This window comes from Hippichthys cyanospilos, chromosome 2 (genome assembly GCF_059441005.1).
Source record: "Hippichthys cyanospilos isolate Australia breed blue-spotted pipefish chromosome 2, RoL_Hcya_1.0, whole genome shotgun sequence".
Classification (NCBI taxonomy): Eukaryota; Metazoa; Chordata; class Actinopteri; order Syngnathiformes; family Syngnathidae; genus Hippichthys; species Hippichthys cyanospilos.
In genome coordinates, this window is record NC_142370.1 from 10,661,016 (window position 1) to 10,685,655 (window position 24,640).

The window sequence follows — 24,640 nt, forward strand, 5'->3', positions numbered from 1 at the left end:
AAAGAGTCCTGGCTTGCAGATGTTCTAAAACACCTGGCTGGGATACGTTGGCGTTGTTGTAGACGACCAGATGAGAAGAACTTCACAAAAACCCGAGTGGCACAAAAAGCATCACATTTGGAACAATTAACAAGCAGTGGGAGTCTCATTATGGACACCTGCGCAAGCTCGTGAACCGGACAAAAAAAGTTGTCAAAATTCCGCTGCAGTTTCTTACTCGCTGGGGTCATTTTTATATGTCTTCACTAAAGGACATGAAACTCTCAATTCCATTTAAAAAAAAATCAATTGTGCAAATTAAATTGTTCCAGTTCAACATTCCAAGTTTGAGAACCCTTATTGTGATGACGTTTGAGTTGGACTGACATGAAATTTGAGTATTTATCTCTTGATTTTCTTTACTGTAAATGCTTACAAATTTTATATAATAACATGTATAACAACTATAACATTTTGAATATTAGACTTCAAGCTTTGCTGTTTCAGATTTTCGTGTATAAAATCAAGGCAAAAAACCCTTTCAAATTATTTTTATTTTATTATAGCCATTATTAACGAAATCATACAAAATTACCTCAATACACAAGTGACCCAACTGGAGATTTTTTGGGGAAAAATGACCCATCGATGCTGCTTTTTTTTTTTTTTTTTTTTTTTAGTAGAGTCAACAGTAGACAATTTCAATTTCAAAAACAGACTTAAAGCTTTTAAATGTCTCTCCCGGACAGTTGACGTTTACTGTCAAACAAAACAAAAGTTGTGTACAGTATTTAAAAATAACAATAGTTTGCCTGTGATTAGAACGTGATTAGCTTAATGCTAACACCTAATGATAAACATTGGGTATTTGAACACAAAATGTATAACAGACAATCAAACTACTCACAGTCACAGGCATTTATTCTTCATTTACTTACAGTACTTGTGAAGCTCTTCTTTGGTTTTGTGTGCAGAACTATATTGTACTGCCCCCAGCGGCCAAGGAGCACAAACTCAACAATATAAATTGTATTTATTCTTATGATGATTTTTAAAAGTAAAATATAGTGATAACTTGAAACAGATTATTGCCGTTTGTTTCCATTTATTTCAAATGGGAGAGATGATTTGACTCTAGCACTGTCACAGACGAATTCAACTTGTATCTTGAGGCACAAGTGTATGTTAAGGGATAAAAAGATTAGAGACAAATCTCATGGGTCAACCACGGGTTTCATATTTAATATCATCCCCAATTCTTAGTGGTGTTTGACAATGCATGCGAGTTTTCATTCTGTAATGTTGGACAATAATGCGGAGCTCCGCTGTCAGCAGTAGCTTCGAGCGAAATTAAAACAATAGCGACGCTTCTGGATAATAAAGCTGCCATTTGAAGAGATGGCTGTCCTGGGGATCACCTTGGATGAAATTACAAAGGTGGAGTGGAATTAATCAGATTTTGCTCCTTGTAGAGCTTTAGTGTGCACACCCTTGTATGTACACTTGAGTCCCTCAAGACAAGTGCTGGAGGTGAAATGTATTGATTCATAAATACGCTGCTCTGTTAATGATACATTTTATTGATTTGGCAGGTCAGTGCAGATAAAAATGATGCGCTGAAAATGGTCTCGTAAGGTTGTGTGTGACACACGGGTCAATCTCAGGTGAGAAAATTGTGTTTTCCTTGTTTCCCGTCTAATATTTTTCATCTTGTGTTCACAAATCACTCTGCACATAATGATTATAATGAGCCTACAGTAGAGAGAACAGTACTTACCTTAGCCTAATGCGGTGGTTTTCACACGTTTTTCAATTATATACCCCCTGTGAACTATTTTTTGGGGCCAAATACCCCCTGGCCAGTGCAAAGCATTTTTGAATGAAACAGTGATGTGCAAATCTGTATAAAAGTAACCAAAAAGAAAACATACAAGATTTTGCAAAGGAATTACTATAACAGATTTTAGTAATAAGTTGTGTCATGTTCCAATTAATTTTCTCTTAATTTGAAAAAAAAAAAAAAACTATATTGCACCTGTCACGGTATTTAAAAGCATTCAATAAAATTTGCTGAAACTCGATAAAAATCTCAGGTACCACCTGAAGTACCTTCACATACCTTTATTTTAGAGTCACTGCCCTAATGTACATCTCAAGTCTGTCTATGTTGACAAGAATATTAAACACATCTTGTTCATTTTAAGCAGGTAACAACAGATGAAGAGTGAGCCAGTTTGAAATTAATTGTCCTTATTGAATATTTTAATGGATTTTCTGCCCTGCTGGATGTTGCACCTGAGGGCAACTGCAGCTAATTGAATTATATGGAAATGAAGATGTCACAGTGAAGAGAGTGGCCATTATATTAGCGCTCGAATGTATCAGGCCGTTCTCAGTGTGCCGCCATCCTCACGCTTTTTTTTTTTTCCTGCGGAAAGCTTGATGCATTTTCTTTTTCATTTCACCTGTTTCAATATTTTTATGGTAACAGGGCTGGCTTCATTCAGCAGCCGGCGCAGCCACAGCACCCTGTAGTGGTCAGCGCTATTGTCCCCAAAGATTGCATTCACAAAAAGAAATGGCAACAAGATTCAGCTCTCAGAAAAATAAAAAGGAGTGAGACGTGGAAACATTTTTTGCCTACGAGGCTGCCGGTCATGGAAAACCAAAACAAAACAAGTCCCAGTTTAACTTTGGCATACCGTAAACCAATTAAAAAGAAACTTAACTGTTAATATCCGTCCTATTTATGTTCACATTCACAAGTACAACAAAAATCTCAAAACAGAAACGAACTCAGGGGAAGGGACAGAGGACGGAGACAAGAAGGTTGAGGCTACTTGGGAAAGATGGCAAACTCGGACTGACTGACAGCGAGGCAAAGACCCGACAATTACTACAACATGACAGGGGCTTAAATACACATAGGCTAATAAAGGAAAACACACAACAGCTGGATGAGAACCAGAGGCAGGGGAATTGGATTGGCTAAACAAGGGGTTGGAACACACCCATGACAGGAGGGTCAAATCACACTAACGACAGATGCGGTCGGGAAACACAACAAGAAACTAAAACCGAATTGAAATGAAACTCCACAAAAATAAACCCAAAACAGAAAAGACCCGGCAGAATATGAGACCTGCTTCAGTTTGTAGCAATCTTGGGTATTGTAATCAAACCAAACTCAAGGTGAGCATTTCTGGCGGCCTGTTTCCAATGCTAGATAGAGAGGTATGTAGTGTCAATTGATTCCGTTTCATAAACAAGGCTTTGGAAAAAAAAAAAAAGTGCTTCATTGATCCATAATTGACTGGAGATGCATTCAGTGACCACTCACACCGTGGGACATCTCAAATATCTTTAGAAATACTCATTCTGTGCACCGCACACCAAAGGCTGGTCCGCCAGCACATTGTTGGTGGTATGTGGAAACATTTGATAGTTCTTTTGACAAATCAAAATCAGAGCAATGGAGGGTAGCAAATTTCGCAACATGGGCACAACACCAAGCTTGGACTATGATAAGTGCAATGACTTGTTAAGCAATGTTGAACTGTCCACCAAGATATCATTTAGGTAAAGTAATATCGCAACCACCAGTAACTAGGTTGACTCGCGAGTTTCTAGTGAGAATTTACTGCATATTTCATTTTTGGCTAAATTGTTGTGTCCCGGTCATTAATTTTGAGAATGTGGTCACTCTACGCAACGCTGCTAATCCATGATGCTTCTTCTTGATTGGGAATCAACCATATATCTACAACAAATGCAGAACTAACGCTCTCATTTCTTCTCCGATGGGATGCTCATTGAAACAAACAAAAAAAGAAATAATACTATTCCTCTGATTAATGCAAAATATGCCCCCCCCCAAAAAAAAAACAAACAAAACACACGCACACATCTTTTTGTTCTCAACCTTGTTCAGCTGCTGGCTCAACTTCCCTCTCCATAGGTTGAGTCCCAGCCTATTGTCAAGAAGCATCTTCTCTCAGTCCATTCATAGCCTGCCGTTTTCTTTCGCTCCTTATCTCCTTCTTAAAGCAGCTTTGAGGGAGCTCATGGTTTCCAGGCTTTCAGGTGCACATACACTCTGCCGGAATGTGAATGAAGCCACACTGATGATGGCACCTTTCTCACTCATAAGAATACTCGTTCACATGGCGGTCATCTTGCCAGCACATATGTTGAAACTGCTATTAAAATATAACATGGTTCTAGTCTGTGTTATGTACTTGCAGCCTCTTCCACCAAGCGGTTAATAAATAATGAGAAGGGCGTTAAGATTCCACCAGTATTCCCACCATCTGTCTCTCGAAAGCAAAAGAAGCCTCACGCGAAGGAAAGAGACTGTTTTCATTTTTTTTTTCTCGAACATCCAACTTGCTCACCCTGATCCTTTACGTCTCCCCTTTCTAGCTGTGAAGTTTTGCTCCGCTGGGACTACATCGCCTTCTTTTACTCACGTATGCACAACGCTTACACACGCTTACACAAATGGGTGTAACATGCCCGGAGCTCATTCTTGCCTTTCATACCATAAGCGCCATTGACAGACAAGTGCATCTGGGATAGTTTGCACTCAGCGTCTTGTTATTTTATTTGGAAATGGATAATGAGGACCCATCTGTTTGCTTCAGAGTGACGATCGATCTGAAGAAGACTTCTTGACATTGTTGTACTGATTATGACGAGCTTTTACAGGACAAGTAAAAAAAAAATATATTTCGTTACAAGGGCTGGGAATATACATACAGTATACATACAGTATACATACATATATATATATATATATATATATATATATATATGAATAGAATTGATCTCAGAAGGATTAATATACAGTATATATATATTTTTTTTAAATGTGATCTTTCAAACAAATGAAGGTTAAGAGGCGAGGTAAAAATACAGATGCTTCGTAACTAAAGTGAATTTGCAAACACTTTAAAAACAAATCTGACATTTTCCAGCAGTTAGTTGATTTCCTCGACATATTTATTATCTCACGTTCTGTCCGTGCGCTTTTCTTATTTAATGTGCAGCATGCAAAGTGTGTGCGTGTGATGGTTTTACCCTGACTGATGATGTCTGATTCAGTAGCGGATGATCAAAGAGAACAGGAAAATAGACTAATACCCTTCAAAAAGGTCAGACATCCTGTCTTTTTTTTCTGCATTCACACTGCATGTTGATAAATGACATACTGTATATATACTGCAACGGGTCTCAAATGCCGTTATGTAAAGACACTTTAGGGAGATTTTAGGATTCAATAATTTAATTTAATGTTTCATAATGGTGTGAGAGGATATTTTTCTTTTTAAATCAAGAGCAAATAAATTGAAATTGCCAAATCAGTTTTTTTCTCATTGTCCTTTTCAGGCAGGAAGTGCAAATGCTTATTTTATATAGCGAAAAAGCATCAAATTAATTTAAAGTGTTAAGTTATCAATCAGCAAAGGCAGTCTAGGCAGTGTATCGACGCCTCTGCCGTTACTTTGCCGTGCAAGCATAAAGGAAGTTTGCAAAACCGGATCATAGACTCCTTCCTTTGTTAGCTTAATGCTAAGCTAACTAGCGAGATGGAGGCAACCAGGATGGATTTAAAAGTTGGGTTAAGGCAGAAAAACGACCTGGGTCCTGCTGTTGGCCAGCTAAGGAATGTGATTTTTAAATTCCACTTGAAAATCTGTCCAAAGGTTGACAGATTGCTGCAGATGGTTTTTGATATCAAATGACGTTTGGAAGGCGCACGCCATTTATCTTTATGATCAAATTGAATTTTTCATTTTCCAAATGAATTCCAAAATGACAAAAAAAAAAGAAACAAAGAAAGACAAGTGGCACCCTGAGCTCCACAGGAAATGATTTCACTCACACATATCAATTGATAAGCTCAAATTGGATGGACACTCGGAATGATATTTCCCCACCATCCTCTTGGCAGAGTCTAAACAAATCATTGTGATTACTGCAGGGGGGGGGGGGGGGGTGCGTTTGTTCCTTTGCCTGCTCTCCCATTCTGTCATTTGCATGCTATCACTTGGCTTTCTCCCCTTTTCTCTATTCATGGTGTCACACCTGTTCTTCACTTTCCCCCGATTCCTTCTCTGAGGCGGCGCTCGCCCTCATCGAAATGCACAGCCAGCGCTGTGCTCCAAAGCCGCTTTCCGCATCAACGAGAGCCCTCGCCCCTTTTCCATGCCGCTCAACAATCGTTCAAGGGGAATCGCTTGGATGCCCTAATTAAGCCTGATGAACTTCCAGCACATTTACCTCGACCCTGACATTCCGTTTACTTTTACGGTTCTTCACGTGCACCTTCCTCAGTACTTGCGAGCATATCTGCAGACAAGCAAAGCGCAGAAGAGGCAGGGGGCAGCAAGGAGGAGGGATGACAGCAAATGAGGTGTGGGCAAAATTATGGGGGGGGGGCTTAGAGAGCCCAGCCCTGGAAACCAAGAGAAAAAGGGCGGGGGGGGGGATGTAGAGGGAGAAACGTGTAGCGTAAACCACAGCTTCAGTCGCAACTGACTGATGAGCAGGCGCTCATCAGTGGGGAACAAGTGCCTATTGTGTTCCCTCAGCTGCAGTGGGGGGGGGGCGCATTGAGCGCTGAGCCCGAGGGGAGAAACCCACAAGAAGCTTCCAATCAGGATTTCTGGCTAGACTCATGATTGATTTGCTTCCGTGACTTCACTTGGACAGAGCAGCCAAGCGCAGGTGGAATTTTGCTTGTGGAGATCAAAGTGTGTGTGTGTTTTGTTTTTTTCACATCTGTTATTTGAAAATATTTTTGTAAATTGGATTCATTGTAACTGTGGGCTCAGTTGCAAAGTCAAGGGGACTTGCTCTGCCTTCACTTTGACTCAAGTTGCCACTCGGAGTTTTCCCCGCCCGCTCGTGATTGTGTTCAGGGTTCAGGGTTGAGGATTACAGCATCTCCGGAGCGGATACAGGTGTTGCCAAGGCTTGATGGAGGATTAGCTTCTTTAATAGCTTGTCGTGGCCATTGCCTCACATGCGGCTCAAGCTGCGTCCGCATGGGACTCTTGGCGCAGCAGGATTAAAGATAAGAGGTGGAAGCAACAATATTGAACTCAAAGGGCAGGAAGACAGCGGGCAAATTTAGGTTCGGGATCACACTTTTTTTCCAGGTCCTCTTTTTGGGATGTATAATAACCTTAGGGAGGAGTGTTAACACAACGATGTGGGGCTGTAATGAATGACTGTTATAATAATTGATTAATCTGTCAATGAATTGAATTAAAACCAAAAACTGTTGAAATTTCAGCCTTTACACAAAAACAGGACCTTTTCTCAAATTCAGAGGGCAGAAAATATTTGCCAATTGTTATTCAATAACCTGTTTGCGCTGTAAAATGAGAAAATTAGAAAAGCTGTATCTTTATCTGAATTCAAACAATAATGATCGTTTTGCTTTCTATCGATTTTTAGGTCATTAATCAATTAATCCTTGTTCAAAATGATGATTAATTGTTTTATTTAACCAGGAATGCCCCATAAAGACTAAAAGCCTCTTTTTAAAGGAGTTCAGTACAATTTCAGCACAATTACCTTCACTGCCATTGACGACTATAAACATTATCTAGACTATTTTACAGCCCAGTGAATACGTTAAATCAGTTACTGTCAGCAAATATATTTGAACTGAGCTGGCGATGTATGAGTTTGAATGATATACAAACGAGATATTAATCATTTGTTGTCGATTAATTGATTATTCATTGCGCCTGTACATCGATGACACTTCAGCAGACGTGTCCAATAGCACAGCATCAAATCCAATCAGTAGGTGAGAAGATATTGACTCTTTGGCCTGGCAAGATCGTCTGTTTCCTCATCACTCATCTCAAGAGCTCACTGATGACGTCGTAATGCGTCGTCCGGTCTCTGCCTCAAGCGCTCTTCGGGCTGAAGGAGTTTTCATCATTCCTGACATCACGTCACATCAATAGGATGCCTCTCTCCTGTAGTCCACCGCAATTTTCTGCCTTCGATAAGAGGTCGGGCATGTTAGCCATTCTGTGCTTCGGTAAAGACTGTGACCAGAAGTAATATGTAGTAGTCTCAAATCACTTCTCCACATGTTGAGTTTCCTTACTGGGGAAGTTCAGACTATTTCCTCCTGAATTGGATGACCAAAATACGCAAGCTCCTCTGAGCTCAGAAACCAGTCACACAGCGACAAGTCTAAAAAACAAAGGGAAGTGACAGCAAGTCAGGTTTGGCCATTCAAGATGGGGACAGCACAACTGCGGGAACAGGGAGGCTTTTTGTCTTGTTTTTACAACTGAAAAAGCCCAAACAAGGAAGAGCACACCGCTGGATTGGTTTTGTCTGAAAGAAGCATTCTTAATCTGAAAATTAAACTGACAAAAAGGAAGAAGAAAGAGGAGTGTTCCACAGCACAAGTCTGTAAAAGAGGGTGGGGTCCTCTACCGCGCACAAAGACTTTGACAGGTTCGACCTTGTGAACGCGTCATTGGGTCATTCCTGTGTGTTCAGACGCCACAATGGGGTGCCACATGTGTGTGGTCCAAAAGCCTGAAGAACAATATCGGGTCATGTTCCAGGTGAGGCCTCACTCTTGCATCCTTTTTTCAGTGTCCCATTTTTGTTACACTTGAACCGGGCCCACACTGGCCCAAAAGCATTTGGGTTCAGCCCATCTGCTGTATGTGTCCCATCACTTCATTATCCACTGTTCTGCCTATGTCCTGACTTTGTTGATTGCTTCGAGTTCTTCAGTAGAAGCAGTAGAAGAAAAAAGTATATATATATATATAATTTTTATTTATTTATGCTATGCAACTCATTAAAAATTTAGCACTTCATGTAAATTGCTCTCACCATGGATCCACCCAAGTCTTTCTATTTTCTAAGGGTTTTGAACTCTAAAAGGGTGTGCCTCTCAAAAAGACATGAATGTTGACACTTTAAAATATACAGTAAATAATTTTATTCTCAACCGGTCAGCATACAAGCTAACACAACAAGCCTGTCCTCCAGCAGAAACTCCTAACATTAGCATTGTTTTGAAAAAAAATATTGTAGTACTAAAATTATACTTCAGATCAAAATGAGTTTTTCTTCAATTTGAAATTATTTTGGAAATCATTTTATTGAGTGTCAAGTGCCTGAGGATAACACATGACCATTAAAATATATCAAAGAGTGTGCCGTTGATGGTTGAGCTAAATTAGTAAAACGATACATTTACAGATGTACTACTTTTGTTTCTTCTGAACAAAAACATATAAACAGTCAAAATTCAAGAATTAGTTAAAAAAATAACGTTGTCAAAATTCTCCTTCAATTTGAACCATTCCTTGTCATCAATCACATGAAGTTCCAATGTGAGCAACCAATTTTTTATTGGTCAGGCAAAGTCATTGTCATAAATGAAACAAGAGGTTTAAAATACAAGTGCATTGAAACGTGAACATTTTGAAGCTCATTAAGGCTACTTATTGTTTTTATGTTCCCCCATTCTTTTTTTAAAATCAGCATTTCGGATTATTTCGATAATGATATGGATTAAGATCAGAACCAGCAGTGCCAATTGCTCACCAAAAATAGAAGAAACAAGATGAGGCAGCATGGTGGCTGGCTTGTTAAATGAAAAGAAAACTGAAAGGTGGGGTTGCCAGGGTTACAGCCTCAGCACCACTTGCCAGCTGGGACCTCAGAGCTTCTTCAAGATCATATGGCTGCGCCGCACCCCAGGAAGGTTCTGAGGGCGATAGGGTGATCATACACGTCTGACCCCCAACATAAGCCTCGTGTTCACCAGGCATGAACGATCCTCGGCGCCTGTGCGTGTGTGGCGCGTTGATCCCCCGTGCACCTTTTGGAAAAGTGTCGGGCCCGGACTACTTCATGGGGCTGCATGTGGTGCCGGAAGCGAGAAAGCCCAAGACCGAGCCCACGAAGGCATGCTAATGAGACGGGAAGGGAGCAGACACTCTCTCTGCTCTTTCTGCTCCTTGCCCTCGTGTCACAACCAATTGACTGGATGGATACACTAATATGCTCTTTTTTTAAGGGCCAATGCCGATTATTAGTGGACAAAGAGGCCAATATTTTGAGCTGATATTTATTTTCTGTAAATAGCAAAACAGTCCCTGCCATTGAGGACAATAATAGATTCCCGAGATCTATTTTAAGTGGGCTGGCAGTGAATGAGTTAAGTATATTTACTGAACAATTTTTCAGAAAGTTGACTTTTGCTCCCATTTGTCAAAATGCAAAATATTGCCATTGATAATCGGTTTATCCATAGAGCGGATGCTCTATCCAAAGAGCGGACGCATGCTTTCTATCTACCACATCATACACACTCTTTTTAGTCCTTAAATATATGGCAGCACAAACTCCACTCTATGGAGGTCCCAATTCCAAGAAATCGGGCTTGATTATATATTTTTCAGGTGTTCGTAAGTGGGGGGAACATTTATCTGATCTTTTATATGTTAAAAAGCAACCAACTCATCAGGAAGTACACAAACCGCCAAAAGAAAATAATTATACACATTTTATAATTCAACATAGCTGAAAAGAAGAGAAATGTACTGCACCTTTGACAATACCTCAAATATATGGATGGATGGATGGATGGATGGATGGATGGATGGATGGATGGATGGATAGAGATAGACAGACAGACAGACAGACAGACAGACAGACAGACAGACAGACAGATAGATAGATAGATAGATAGATAGATAGATAGATAGATAGATAGATAGATAGATAGAGATAGATACACACACATACAGTACACTATTCCTGAAGAACTGAAAAGCCTAGATTCCCACCTAATCTTTTCCTCTACTGAAAAGTTGTGCTGACTTAAATGCAAAGCAATACCGCCCTCTACAAACATCTTTTTTGCAATACCAGTGGATTACAAAGTTGAATTTGATAGAAAAGCAGGGCAAAACCCTCTTCAGTATCTCCCCTTTTAGAATCATATTTGATGAATGAATCGGGGCCAGTAAACACTTGGATTCCAGTTCAATATAAACACCCTCAAAAGATGTGACATCTCTACTTCACTCATAATTAACTTGACACGGCAAGATCCATCGTATGAGTGGTTCCCCGCCGAAACTTAGCGAATCACCAGATGCTCATTAATGTCAACTGTGAATAATCCACAACAAAACCCCAGACACACTGCATGCTTTTTGGCGTCATTACACAGAAGAACGATCATTAAGCCGAACATCATGGTTCCCAAACAGGCATCATCATATCAAAGGCAAAATGGTTAGACTGCCTGCCTTCATTCATTGACTGAATGCTCTCGCATTTCCTTTTAGAGTTACGTGGTTCTTTGTGTGTATGTGTCTCATGACTTCATTTAAATTAGATAAAAGATCAACATTAAGATACAACAGGCCAGTGAAGCAGCTGGATGAATTGGACCATCTTGCAAAACTAATCCAACTCAAGTATGGTACGTCTCGGCTCTCCAAAACACTGACAGTCGGGCGCAGATGCCAAAAGACAATGTAGCGCAATCCACCAACAAAATGTAGCCTCAGCTCCTGAATCGTAGCTATATAAATCAGGCAAAAGTGGGGCTGAACCCAAATAGTGAACCTGGATGCTTCGCCAGCAACCAAATGGGTTTCAAGGGAAGCTGCTACCATGGCAACCTCTGTCATTAAAAAAAAAAAAAAGACCAGCGCATGTGAGTGTGTGTGTGTGTGTGTTTGCCCCCCCCACTTCCCTTTCACCAATTTAGTCCAGGCATTTTTTTTTTTGTAATTAAGAGATTAAAAGGGCCTCCTGGTTAGACCAAAAAAGGAAACTGCAGACATGTTATGTTGTATGGATATACATGTAATCTAAAAATGTATAAGTAATTTAATGTTATGTTTGGATAGTATGCAAAATTTATATTTGAAGGTCATGTAAGTCATGGTTGTCAGCCTTTTTTCAATGTTTTCCTGTAAAAAAAAATTGGGCCAAGTACCCCTGACCAGGCAAAGTAATTTTGTATTTTAAAAAGTGTGCTGAATGATGCCGCCAGTGTCTAATTTGGCAAACCTTAGGCTGCATTTGAAGTGATATCATTAGGCTTTTTTATTTTATATATATTTTTTTTCCAAAATAAAGGCATACAACACTGTACAAAGGAGTCACTACACAATAGCAATCACGATAACAATTTTGATACATTTAAAGTATAGAGTTGCCTCTTATTCCAATTTATTAGCCCTTACTTTGAAAAAAAAGAATGTTCATTGTGTCACCATGGATATCAAATTTGCTTTAAGTTGCATTAAAAACAGAATTAAAAAGTTTTAAAGTAGATTTGCTGTAACCTGCAAAAGCTCTTAAAATCTCACAGACCCCATTTAAGAGCCGCTGCACTATACAGGTCATTCAAATATAACTATAAAATACACCTGCCTGTTGCTTTTAATTTTATGTCATTTGGTGTGAAAGTGATGCAAATAACCTTGTGCACTTTGGATACAAAACAAGGGAGAAGATGGAAGTAATGAATGAACTTAGTCGTGTTTTCCCGGCGGGCTTGATTAGCAGCGTCCACAAAGCGCAGTGATGTCAGACGACGGTCTTATCGCACACCACTGCCTTAACTGCTCCCACTTGAATTAATTCTGCAAGAAGGTGACGACTGTTCACGCCCTTCGAGCCCGCAGAGGAGAACAAGCCACTGTGATGAAATCAAAGCCGGCCAGAAGGTTGATTTACCCCCGCCCCTCCCCCTTTGAACTGCTGAGACTTAAGCTGGAAAAGAGCACAAGGAAGACAAGGATAAAATAATGTGTGTACACATTTATAATGCGCCCCACCCCATCCCCACCCCCATTTTTTTTTTTACGGCAGCATGTTTATTTTTCTCTTTAAAGACCTCTCAAGGAACAACTAAATATGCACCAGCCATAAATTACTTCCCAGAGGTGTTTTTTTGTGTTTGGTCTTCACCGGCTGTTTAGCATTTCCTTGGAATACATATTTCCCCCCCTTTCTCCAAGCCTGCCCCCAACCTTCGATGTGGATCTCTTTCATCTCCATGCACAAGCGCAGCCTCCGCCCTCGGCTCCGCGGCACAGACAGCCACCGCCCACCTCCTGTGGTGCATACACTGCTTTGCCGTTTTTAACATTTGTTTATGTATAGCAATTCCTCGGAGTTATAGCTGTTGCATGAATAAGTTTTGTATCCAAAATGCAGAAGGTGTGCATATTTTAACGGTTGCTGCAAGCCCACACTTTCCTCAATGCTTGTAGCCAGAAAGCCACAACATTAGGTACACTTGCACAAAGCCTTTTAGGAGGGTAATGCTCGGGTTTGATCAACCATGATCATTATAAAAACACATTTTCAAGTGATGGAATTTAGATTAATAATTATTTGAGAATGAATGCTCAGCTAGTGAGTAGTTATCTTTTTTCTTTTTTTTGCCTGATTTGTTCCTAAAAAAAAATCAAATGATGCCTCAAAAGGATAGTCCACTATTTAGCGATTTTCAGTAGTAAAATGTTATTTTGCCAATAATTAATTTGATGAAATTATTTTTATTGTACAATAAGACTTTTACCAACAAAAATTGCCACTTGCCAACTGAAAAAGACCACATGCTGAAGACTCAAGTAAGACCAATCACAGCTCAGGTTGTAAACATGACATGACCAACAGGTGAGCCGTGATTGGTTGTTTCTCAAACTTGCTCATAGGTGGTCATTTTCAGTAGAGGAAATAGAAAAATGTGTTTTCAAAGTAATTGTGAATGTAAAATCATTTATTTAATAATTATAGAAATATTAACATATTATTGCTAAAAATCGCTAAATTTGTGGGCTATCCCCATAACAATGGTGGGCCTCCTCTGAGAACAATAAAAAAACAAGAACAATAGAAACACCAACTTCTACAACTAAAATGTCCTAAGATTTGAGGTACATGAGATTTTAATAAGCTTTTTGCAGGTATCAGCAAATCTAATTGATTGTCTTTTTATGCGGTGACAGGTACAGTGGATTTTTCTTTTCAAATTAAGAGCAAAGTAATTGGAACGTGAAGCACGCTAATGATAAATAGTGCTATTGTAACTCCTTTGTAAAATGTTGTATGCTTTTATTTCATACAATTTTATGTGGACGGTCATTAGCGACATACATTTCTGGTGGATGAGCCAGAAATAAAATACATGATGTGACATGAGCTATCTTCTAACGTTGCTGAATAAAATACACCCAGGGATACCACGGCAAATGTCGTTCCAAAGTTTAATGGAACAGACATGGATGAAACAACAGTTTTAAGCCATAAAAGGTCAAATGCCTTGTGCTGGTTTTTGTCTACTTTCCTCGGAGGAAAAAAAAATACAGAGGCAACCTCATTGAAAAAAGGTTAAGGCCCGCTGTCGTATACACCCAATCTGTGAATGTAATTGTGCCATGTAGTGTGGCTCAGTGAGTGCATATGTGATGGCCTACTAACCCACAGATGAGTGTTATGGATTCTCCATCAGCTCTGAGCAGACAAGTGCTCTTATGCAGCATGCAGTCATCTTCAAAGCCAGCCAAGCAGCCTCATTGATAATAAATGAGACGCGCCCTCCCCCACCACCCCAAAACACACCTTCCTTTTCATCTCACATATTTTCATACCTGTTTTCATGCAGTGTTCGGTGCGCGTGAGCTCAATGCAGGCAGGAGGGCGGGCGCACGTCCGCCAGCACCTGCAAGAGAGGAAACCGAGTCAGAAAGCTCATTAAGAGAGGCAGCCAGATTTATGACAGGACATCAGCGCGAGGAAGGACAAACACAAAATAGAAAGTGAGAAGCGTGGGTCCACACATCTCAGGGGAGGGACAGCGCCAACAGAAGTGCTGAGGTAGCGCAGAGAGGGGAAGGCAGAAGAATGTGAGCACAAGGCGAGGAAGGACGGCGCTTGGGTTGGGCGGGTGAGGCGCACGTTTGGCCGGTGTGCTTCCAAAAGACCAACATTTTACAAGATTTTTACTAGACCAGTTGAATGTTCATCTCTGTTTCTCAAAGTAAAAGAAAGTAATTTATTTAGATTCAACACAGAGATAGCCAGTTTGCTCTCATGGAGGATGATAAAGATCGGAAAATATTACCTATCTATCTATCTATCTCCCTACCTTACCTACCTACCTTGCCTACATTACCTCCCTATCTACCTACCTATGTATCTACCTTTGCTACATTAGCTATTTATCTACCTACCTTACCTACCTACCTATGTATCTAGCTACCTTACCTACCTACCGACCTACCTATGTATCTACCTTCGCTACATTAGCTATTTATCTACCTACCTTACATACCTACCTATGTACCTACCTACCTACCTATCTATCTACCTTACCTACGCACCCACAAACACATCTACATTACCTATCTACCAACCCATCTTACCTACCCACCTATCTAGCCATCTATCTTACCTACCCACCCACCCAACCCCACCCATCCACCCATCCATCCATCGGTATACGTGCAGAATATATTGATATTAAAGAACTCAAGTAGTTATGCCACCTAAGTCACCTTGAGGCCAACCATATGAATGGAAGTAACAAAAACATCTGTGTAGATCCATGTGAATTTATTCTCGCAGTTGAACAGAAAGGAGCTGTCCCGCCTGTCTTGCGGCCCCGAATTGGATATGAGGGACCCCGTGCTATCCAACATCCTGCGGCGGCGCAGGGCCCGCAGGCGCGCAGCCTTCACGGCGTCCCCCGCCGGCGCGGCGCCACTAACCATGGGGGTGGCCGACTGTGTGGACAGCTGCACCCAAACGGACATCAGTTTCCAACATATGTTGAGCGTAGGCAAGAGCGGGCCGTCTCCGCCTTCGCCGCCGCCGCCAGCCCTCCTGGAGCCGCATCTGCTCAACGAGCTGTCAGTCACTTCACACTCGCCGTGTCCTCACACTCAGACTGACCTTTGACTAACGGCGGCCCTTTCAGTTTTCTAGAGCCCGTGTACTACGACCCCTCCGACTACTTCGACGTCACTCAGCATGACGTCGACAGGCAGGATGAGCTGGAATACGAGGTGAGAGTTGACCCTTTCATTCCACTTCCTTTATAGTCAACCTGAGACCCAGCCTATTCATTTGCGTCCTCTGTCTTGTCCGTTTGGTGTCGGCGAAACACGTTCCTGGGCTTTTGCTGACTTGCTATCATACTCCTTTGTTAAATAATTGGAAAAAAAGTCCGTTATGGATGCGTGACTGCTGCCGGTAGCCCTTCTCTTCATTTCATATTATGGTCTTTCTTGCTGGACATGACTTAAGACATGGTAGTTGTGTCTGGATGGTGATGTCGTATGTGCATTGTCAAATTGGTGTTTCCACCGCTTGAACATACAGTTTGTTCGTAGTGAAAACACACGGCAATGATAGTGTTGCTGGACTTTCATTTTTAAAGGGATAGTGTAAGATTTAGACAGTTTTCATTATGGCCAGTAGGGGGTGCTGCAGGTGCTGTATTTACCATTGTCCGTAGCTATATCAGACATAGCAGCCTCCGGAGAAGTGGCACCCCCCCACGTAATATCATTTCATGATAACTAGGCCTATGAATATATTTAAAACATACTGTTGGTCATTAAGAACACATCCATTTGCAAGTTTTTGAAATTTACAATCATTTAATTGATTCCTTTTGATTGAAAAAACACTCTAAATCTTACACACTGTCCCATTAAGGCCGACATTTTTGCAAATGAGCAATTTTGCCCTCACTTTACAAAAACATATTACTAACCCTAAACCAGACAGATAGTTAACTATAAATGCATCTGCCACGGGCACTCCTCAGACGTGGAACTACTTAACCTAAACTTTATACAGTAACTGTACTGTTATCCCTTCCCATCCCTTTGGCTGTAGTCTCATGAAGCCTGTAGCTGACCACACCTGCTGTCACACCTGTGCATGCAACTGCAACTGTTTTTTTTTTTTTTCGTCATTGCAATCACACCTGCACAAATAGACAAATTTCCTATTTGGGAATGTTCTAACACTAGAAATTTCTTGAACATTTCTTGGACTTGTACCTCACTTGATGGAGCGCAAATGAAACATCATGAAGCTTTGAACCATATTCATACCAATTGGCTAAAAAGCTTAATTGCTTTATAAAGCCTCATTTGACCATCACTAGCCCCAATGAGGTAAAAGAAAAAATAAATAAATAAAACACTCACAAATTTGAAAAATGTATCTCCAGAGGATATCTTGCCAAAATCGTTGCATTAGTGTGTGGATCAAGGTTATTTTAGCTAAGGAAAAATAATGAAATATGTGAACTCCAATAAAATGGAAATGACATTTTCTAATGTTTTGTTGTCCAACTTTTCTCATACTACCAGGAAGTGGAGCTGTACAAATCCCGTCACCAGGATAAACTCGGGCTGACCGTGTGTTACAGAACCGACGACGAGGAAGATCTTGGGATCTACGTCAGTGAGGTGCCAATGTTGACTATTTGTCGTTGTTTGTTTTTTTGTTTTTTGTTTTTTTAATTTGCTGTGACTTACTCACGCATGTTGTCTTCACAAAAAGCATTCTCACTTTCTCCAGGTCAACCCAAACAGTATTGCTGCAATGGACGGCCGCATTCGCAAGGGGGACAGAATACTGCAGGTGCACAACCAGAAAATATGATCAAAGTAGAAAAACAATAGTTACATTAAAAAATAGCAATAATGAAAAAAAAAACATACATCTGTTTCTGCCATGTCCACCTTTGCCTCTTAAGATGAACCAAGATGATCACATGTCCAGTCTTCGGGTGCATTAATGCAAGCAGCACATTTAGAGAGGCTTTCTGTAAAATTGATGTGTTACTGGGAAAAAAGCAAACAAACTATGTTGAACCACTAAAATGTGATCAAAATTCCATTTTCTGTATGTCGTTGAATGCATTTTAGATATAATATCCAGGAAAAAAAATTCTGATCACACCCAATGGCAAATGATGTTTTAACTGACATTACGATCTAAAATCAAACGTCCTTGTCATAATTTGACATTAAAAGCCGCACTTGCACATAGCAACATTACAACAAGCAACCTATGGCAGACAATTAAAAGATAAACATGCCCAAAATACTGTATCAGCCTGGCAAACATTCAAACTGCTGCCAATTTTTGAGCTACCATCATGTAATAAGAATCACTTTAAAGGGTATTTTCTGTCGAATAAGATTATATCAATATCCCACTTTTCATTCTCGCTGACATAAGCCTGGTTTCGTGAAAACGCATGACATATTTTTTGTTTAGATTAACGGAGTGGACGTCCAGGACAGAGAGGAGGCGGTTGCTATTCTAACCAGAGAAGATAGCACGAATGTTTCCTTGCTCCTCGCACGACCTGACATAGAGGTGAGGACATAGTGAGCGACTAATCTACAGCTAAAAAATATGACGCTTTGTTATCTAATAAGAGATGCGAAAGAGGAAATTGATTCAAGATGAACGATGCTTTCTGATTTCATCACGAGCTTGTGCATTACCAAACACCGTTTTTTTTAGTTGTCACAACATGATATTGTTACGCAATCATGTAATGTTGTTTAGTTAAATTCCATCCATCCATTTTCTTAGCTCTTGTCCTTAGAGGGGTCGCGGCCATGTTGACGCCCTGAGCTGGTCGCCAGCCAACTTCAGGGTACACAAACAACCATTCAACACTCACAAACACACCTAAGGACAATTTGTAGAGCCCAATATATTCACCAGGAAGTTTTGGGGATAATGGAAGGAAACTGGAGTACCCGGACAAAATTTATGGGGGGAGAAGCTGCAAGTTTACACAGGAAGGCCTAGGACAGAAGCACACCGGGGACCTCAGAACTGTGAGGCAGACGTGCGAAACACTTATCCACTCCAAGGTTTTTTTTTTGTTTGTTTTTTTAATGTAAGTACATGAAGGTGGCAGCTCTTGATCTCCTCAGGTTTCATTCAAGAGAAACCAAATAAATAAATCTTCTTGGAACAAAAGCAACATCTGGTGATGTTTTGGACCTTTTGGGAACCCTGAGGAGTTGAAGAGAACCTCTACCTTTGCGGACACTCGCCAGCATTCCCCCCCATCTGTGGGATAGGGGCTTTAGGGGGTACTTGATTGAAAAATATTCCTGAAGGGGCTACCATCATTGAAAAATGGCTGATAACCACTGTCATAAGTGATTAACCCTTATGTGGTATTTTTTTTTTCCAAAACCTCTGATCTTTACATCAAAGGCCAAGGAAAGCAATAAAAGAAGACAGTAGTGAGCTGAAATTTTAGCCAGATGGTGACAACATGGAGTGTGCCATCCCTTTGCTAAAATACTGTGAGAATAATGTGCAAGAAAATAACCCCAAATTGGTCAAAATACCACACAAGGGTTAAAGATTTGGAAACACTGCTTAAGCTCACAATGGAAACAACCAAGGAGGAGAACAAAGACAAATTATTCTTTACATTGTGTCTCCCTCAAGGTCACTCTTGGAATTATTTCCCAGGAGAGTGTAACACAGCACAAACCCCTTTAACGTGACCCTTTTGTCCTTCTGACCAAATTCATTGACAGACAAAACTGATCATTGTTTTTCCCATCCGGCTACCTCCTTGTTAAAAAAGCAGACTTCCCACGCTCCTAGGAAAATGACGGGATCTGTACGCCGGCCCTGTTTTGCACACAGAGTGCTCGAGGGCAGATTTAAAGGCAGCAGTTCTAATGAGCCTGCGCAACACACACAGACGGCTACCTTGAATACCTGAGAAACGCGAAGCCAAGACCACTCCTCATTTGGATTCCGAGGAGGTCGCTGTCTCATCGGAGGGTAACGCCCTGGCAAAGATGAAAGTTTTATCTACGGCCACGCGGGAACGTCGAGCGAGGGAGGGAGGGCCCGAGCCGTCGTCCGCCAACGAGAACAAAGACTAACGGATCGATGATACCTTTCAGCAAATGCGGCTCACGTGCAACCAATTAGGCGAAAGATCAACTGCACTCTCCAAGGGGAACACTCACTCACTTCAGATCATTTGCATGATTTGCATTCCGGCAGCTGCAAGGGGAAAAAGCTCAAATGCAGACTGTTAGACAAAATGTAGTTGACGAGAAGATCTCAAAGCCTGTCACAAATGGCCACGATTCAAAGAAATTTAAGAAGATATGGAAGAATAAAGGCAGAGTGGTTAGCAGGTCCGCCTCACAGTTCAGGGAGTCGAGTTCAAATCCACCTCAATCCGGCCTTCCTGTGTGAGGTTTGCATGCTTACCCAGAGTCGGCGTAGGTTCTCTCCGGACACTTGGCATCCTCCCACATTCCAAAAACATGGATGAAAGGTCAAATGGACACTCTAAATTGTCCTTCGGTATGAATAGATAAAGATGTCCCCTGCCTAGGCACCAGCCGGCCTGCGATCCTCACGATGATAAGTAGCCACAGAAAATGGATGGATAGATGAAATACTCAGTGGCAAGCGCCGATTTTGAATTTGAGGAGATTTTAACACATGAGGAGCCAAATGAAAAGTCAAACCTTCTCCAACAGAGGACGCTAACAGACTGTGAAACAGCCATGAAAAAAATCCCTATTAACGTGGCATGTATTACGGCTCTGGTAATACCTCAAGCCTCAAAGGTGCGAGATTCAAACTGCAGAGGACAGCTTCAGAATTGTATCTAGTGATGAAATTGCTAGAGTACAGAGAGATTGCTACAGTACTCTCATCACTTTTGAACGAGGTATACTTTGCAAAGGGGCGAATCTCGGCTCTTGACATTTAACACTTAGTTGCAACGGAGGACTGATGACCTCAACTCAGAGCACTGTGAGATGTTTGGGAGAATACTTCAAAGACCCCCCTCAATTGGACCAATACGTCTTACGCAAAGGAACCAGGTTGAAGTGACTCTTAGGTGGGTTCTACCATCTGTAGGAGTGAAGTTCCCAAGGTGTTTCAAAAGCTTGGATTGAAAAGCCCCCAGGGTGGATCAGATCTGGACTGAGTTCTTAAAGCTTGCGAATGTTTGTGGGGCTGTCATGACTGGCACGCTTCTACACCATCAGCGTCCCTGATTGGACATGGTGATCGGAGGGGGGGGGGCTTACAAGCACTCGGAATTCATATGTCGGTGAGTAAAATATAGTACAAGTGAACATGTAATAAAATATTTTTTATCTTTCTCTCCCACCATCGTTCATCAACAACTCCTGTCAGACTGACAACCAGGTGGTCCCAGACCAAGCAGACTTTGATCCATTGGATAATGGCGTCCACCTGCTGGCCAGTCACAGAAGCAGGACAGGCACCTGTACGGACACTTCAGAGGCAGGCGGCGTGGCTTCGGGGTGCCACAATCACTTCCCCAATCAGGATTCGCCCGATTTGCTGCAAACCATACTGAGCAACAGCCAGGAGTTGGACAGCGGAGTGGGGCGCACGGATGAAAGCACACGCTACGAGGAGTCCTCGGAACACGACCTACTGGGAGATGACCACACCAGTGCCTCCAATACAAACGCCACAAACACGCCTGGAAGCATGCGCAAGTTCTCATCCACCCGAAGTGACACACCGCCGCTACTGTACTCCCACGACCTCCAGTTTAGCACAGACTCCCTCTTAGGTCTGGAATGTGTCAACGGAGAAGCGCCGTTACCAATCAAGTGCGGTGACAGAGCTTACGCGGGCGACCCGGTGAGGTCGATGATGCCCGGGCTGACCGAGGAAGAGTGCGAGCGGTACAAAGAGCTGCTGGAGATCAAGTGCTACTACGAGAGGAGTGGCGGCATGGAGGAAGGAGGCATCTCGCTGGACGAGAACAAGAACGAGAGCTTGACTCGGCATGAGATGGCGCTTCTGGAGGAGGAGTTGCGGCACCTGGAGTTCAAATGTCGCAACATCCTGCGGGCGCAAAAGATGCAACAACTGCGGGAGCGCTGCCTCAAAGCTTGGCCAACGGAGGAGAAGGCGGCCAGCCGGTGCTCGGTCATCGACGAGTCCCGTCACCAGGCTCTCTCCGACATCAACGAGCTTCCGGAGAGAGAGCGCTCCGATAAGGACAGCACCAGTGCCTACAACACCGGAGGGGAAAGCTGCATGAGCACCCCGCTGGTCAGCGACAAGCACTCTTGCGCAGCCAGCCCGGAGGGTGGAGAAGCTCGGCAGGACAAGAGCTTCCCCTCAAGGCAGAGAGAGAGGGCAACCAGGAACGAAGGCGTGGCCGGAGTCCAGGCAAACCTCAACCAAGCCAGGAGAGGAGCCAACACAGGGGCTCGAAGAGGTTCCGACGGAGGGCTGAGACGCAACTGCAAAGCCAACCCTCCGAGCGCCAGACCCGGGGGCCGCAGTGCCGAGAACAGTCCTTATATGTCTCGCCGCCACGCCGAAACCAAGTTGCCTCAGCGCTATCTGAGCTGCATGCAGCTGGGGTCTCAGTCGGCCTGCGAAGCCGCCGGAGAGGGCGGCGCCGACATCCGAAGCGGGGACGTCAGTCCCATGAGTCTAGGAAGTACTTGTAAAGACGTGGCCCAAAATGGAACCGTCGAACCTTTGTCCCCGCGTATGGAGTGGAAAGTGAAAATCCGAAGTGACGGTTCACGCTATGTGGCAAAGAGGCCCGTGAGGGACCGGCTCCTGAAGGCGCGGGCCATGAAGATCCGAGAAGAACGCAGCGGTATGACCACGGATGACGATGCGGTCAGCGAGATGAAAATGGGCCGCTACTGGAGCAAAGAGGAGCGCAAGCAGCATCTGCAAAAAGCCCGAGAGCAGCGGCGCCGGCGCGAGATGATGATGCAGAGCCGCCTCGACTTCTTGAGGGAGCGGGAACCGGGATGTGGGATCACCGGGGGGTTGGCGGATGGCGCTGGAGTGGGACAGCAAGGGGCAGAGCATCAGCAGGAACCCACCTCCATATTGGAGCTGTGCCACCGCAAAAGCATGAAGAAGCGCAGCCGCAGGATTCTGGACAACTGGATCACCATTCAGGAACTGCTGACCCACGGGAGCCGCTCTGTGGATGGGACCAAAGTATATAACCCGCTGCTGTCTGTCACAACAGTCTGAGAGGGATTAGATGTTGCAGGAGGACATGTACATTTCACACTGCACTGGTGGCAGCCCGAGCGGCAAAAAGTCCCTCGCATTGTGGACCTCACCCCAATAAGTTTCAGGGGACTGACTAGCTTTTGAGCGAAATTTAAAGATGAGCCTAAAATGACCTTTTTCTCAGGCTGATACCAGTACATTTGAAACACTAAATTTCTCACTAAGAACAACGACAGACCATTTTAAAGAAAGATCTAGTTACTCGATTATCACTTTGTCCATTCTTCTAATTTGTCATTTCCAGTTCGCTATAGTAAAACTGCTTCGAGAAAGAGACCAATGCTATCAGCTGCCATTGTACGGATATTGTGAAATATTGATACTTGGTTATCGGTACCCGCACATCCTATGAAACCATTACAAACAGGTCAATTTCATTTATCTTGCGTAGGCAAGTGCACATTTTATCTTACCTTTAACTTCCACCTGAAAGCCCAATATATACATTACTAGTAGCCTACAAAAGAAAAAGACGAACCCCACGATTGACGGAGGACAGGGATCAGGTCGAGTGAGAATAGCCACCCACGAATAACTTGAAGTTCATTGCAATTGCCATAAACTACTTTTTTATGTGAATAAGTTTTGGATTAGTGAAAAGAAAAAGAAATTTGTGGTGCTTCCATTAAAAAGTACTAGTAATTAAAATCTTGTAAGAACGATAGATGTTATAACACAGTACAAATCATTGGCACATTTTAATATTTGACAACTTGGCACAATAATTTCTGCACAAATTGCCTCTTTTTTAAGCCAGTGTGAAGCAGTTTGCCCCCTCCCCCAAATAAAAAATACACTTACATACGTGGAACAGAAAGCATTCCCAACATCTGAAGTTCACATTCCAACTTCTTGGGAGGTTACATTCTTTAAAGAATGCTGTAGAATTTGTCAACAAGCAGATTCTGAGCATGAAATAATCATGATTCGTTTGATAGAAACACCAGCTGAATTGTTTAACTGCATTGTGGGTGTCAAATTCAGGCAAGATTTTTAGGCGGCATAAAAACTCTTGAGGGGGTTATTCTGTACTGTATATTTAAAAAGCCTTTCAGGAGGTAACAAGGAACAGCGCCATCTACTGTTTAACCATGAAGAAACGAGTGACTCGAAGAATGGACTTTTCTGGAAATCCTCCCGTTTCGACCGCAAGGTGCCTTTGGGCAGTCTTGAGAGGAAGCACAAAGTTGATGTTTTTAACATCATAGCACAGCTGCAAATAGCAAAAACTTGGTTAAAAAAAAATTAAAAAAGGGCACTTTCCACTGAGCTCCAGCATTTGCCGTCCACGCACTGCGGCTGCCCTCTGAAAACTAAACAATGTTTGTCCTCATTTGTTTTTTTCAACGCATGTTTGCTATTGATATGGAAATTTTGCTTTTTGAGTATCGTAACAGTGCGTGAAGGTGCTAGCCAGTAGCTGCTTGCTCAATGTATGTGGTGTTTTCTGTGCAAATTTTCTAAATAAACGGCATACTTCATGAAGGTTCACTTGTTTTTT

General features: G+C 42.3%; 1 protein-coding gene and 1 long non-coding RNA gene across 2 annotated transcripts; one reads left to right on the top strand and one right to left on the bottom strand.

The window, feature by feature from the left end:
- Window positions 1–648: 648 nt before the first annotated feature.
- On the bottom strand, window positions 649–15,943 carry LOC148427225 (uncharacterized). The gene is made up of 3 exons (XR_015863755.1): window positions 15,780–15,943; window positions 14,661–14,731; window positions 649–738 (listed from the first exon to the last, which is right to left on the bottom strand). It is a non-coding gene; the product is annotated as an uncharacterized LOC148427225 (long non-coding RNA).
- Window positions 6,757–24,614, top strand: LOC148427226 (PDZ domain-containing protein 4-like). Its single transcript, XM_088402781.1, has 7 exons — window positions 6,757–8,582; window positions 15,637–15,920; window positions 15,989–16,076; window positions 17,397–17,495; window positions 17,608–17,670; window positions 18,313–18,414; window positions 21,247–24,614. Exons 1-7 carry the CDS (start codon window positions 8,523–8,525, stop codon window positions 23,095–23,097), a joined length of 2,547 nt encoding a protein of 848 aa, XP_088258907.1. The 5' UTR covers window positions 6,757–8,522; the 3' UTR covers window positions 23,098–24,614.
- The last annotated feature ends 26 nt before the right edge of the window (window positions 24,615–24,640 follow it).

Coding starts and splice junctions, on each gene's coding strand:
- LOC148427226 (XM_088402781.1), top strand. CDS start 8,523: ATGGGGTGCCACATGTGTGTGGTCCAAAAGCCTGAAGAACAATATCGG. Junction 8,583..15,636: donor AATATCGGGTCATGTTCCAG/GTGAGGCCTCAC, acceptor TTATTCTCGCAG/TTGAACAGAAAGGAGCTGTC. Junction 17,671..18,312: donor AGGGGGACAGAATACTGCAG/GTGCACAACCAG, acceptor TTTTTTGTTTAG/ATTAACGGAGTGGACGTCCA.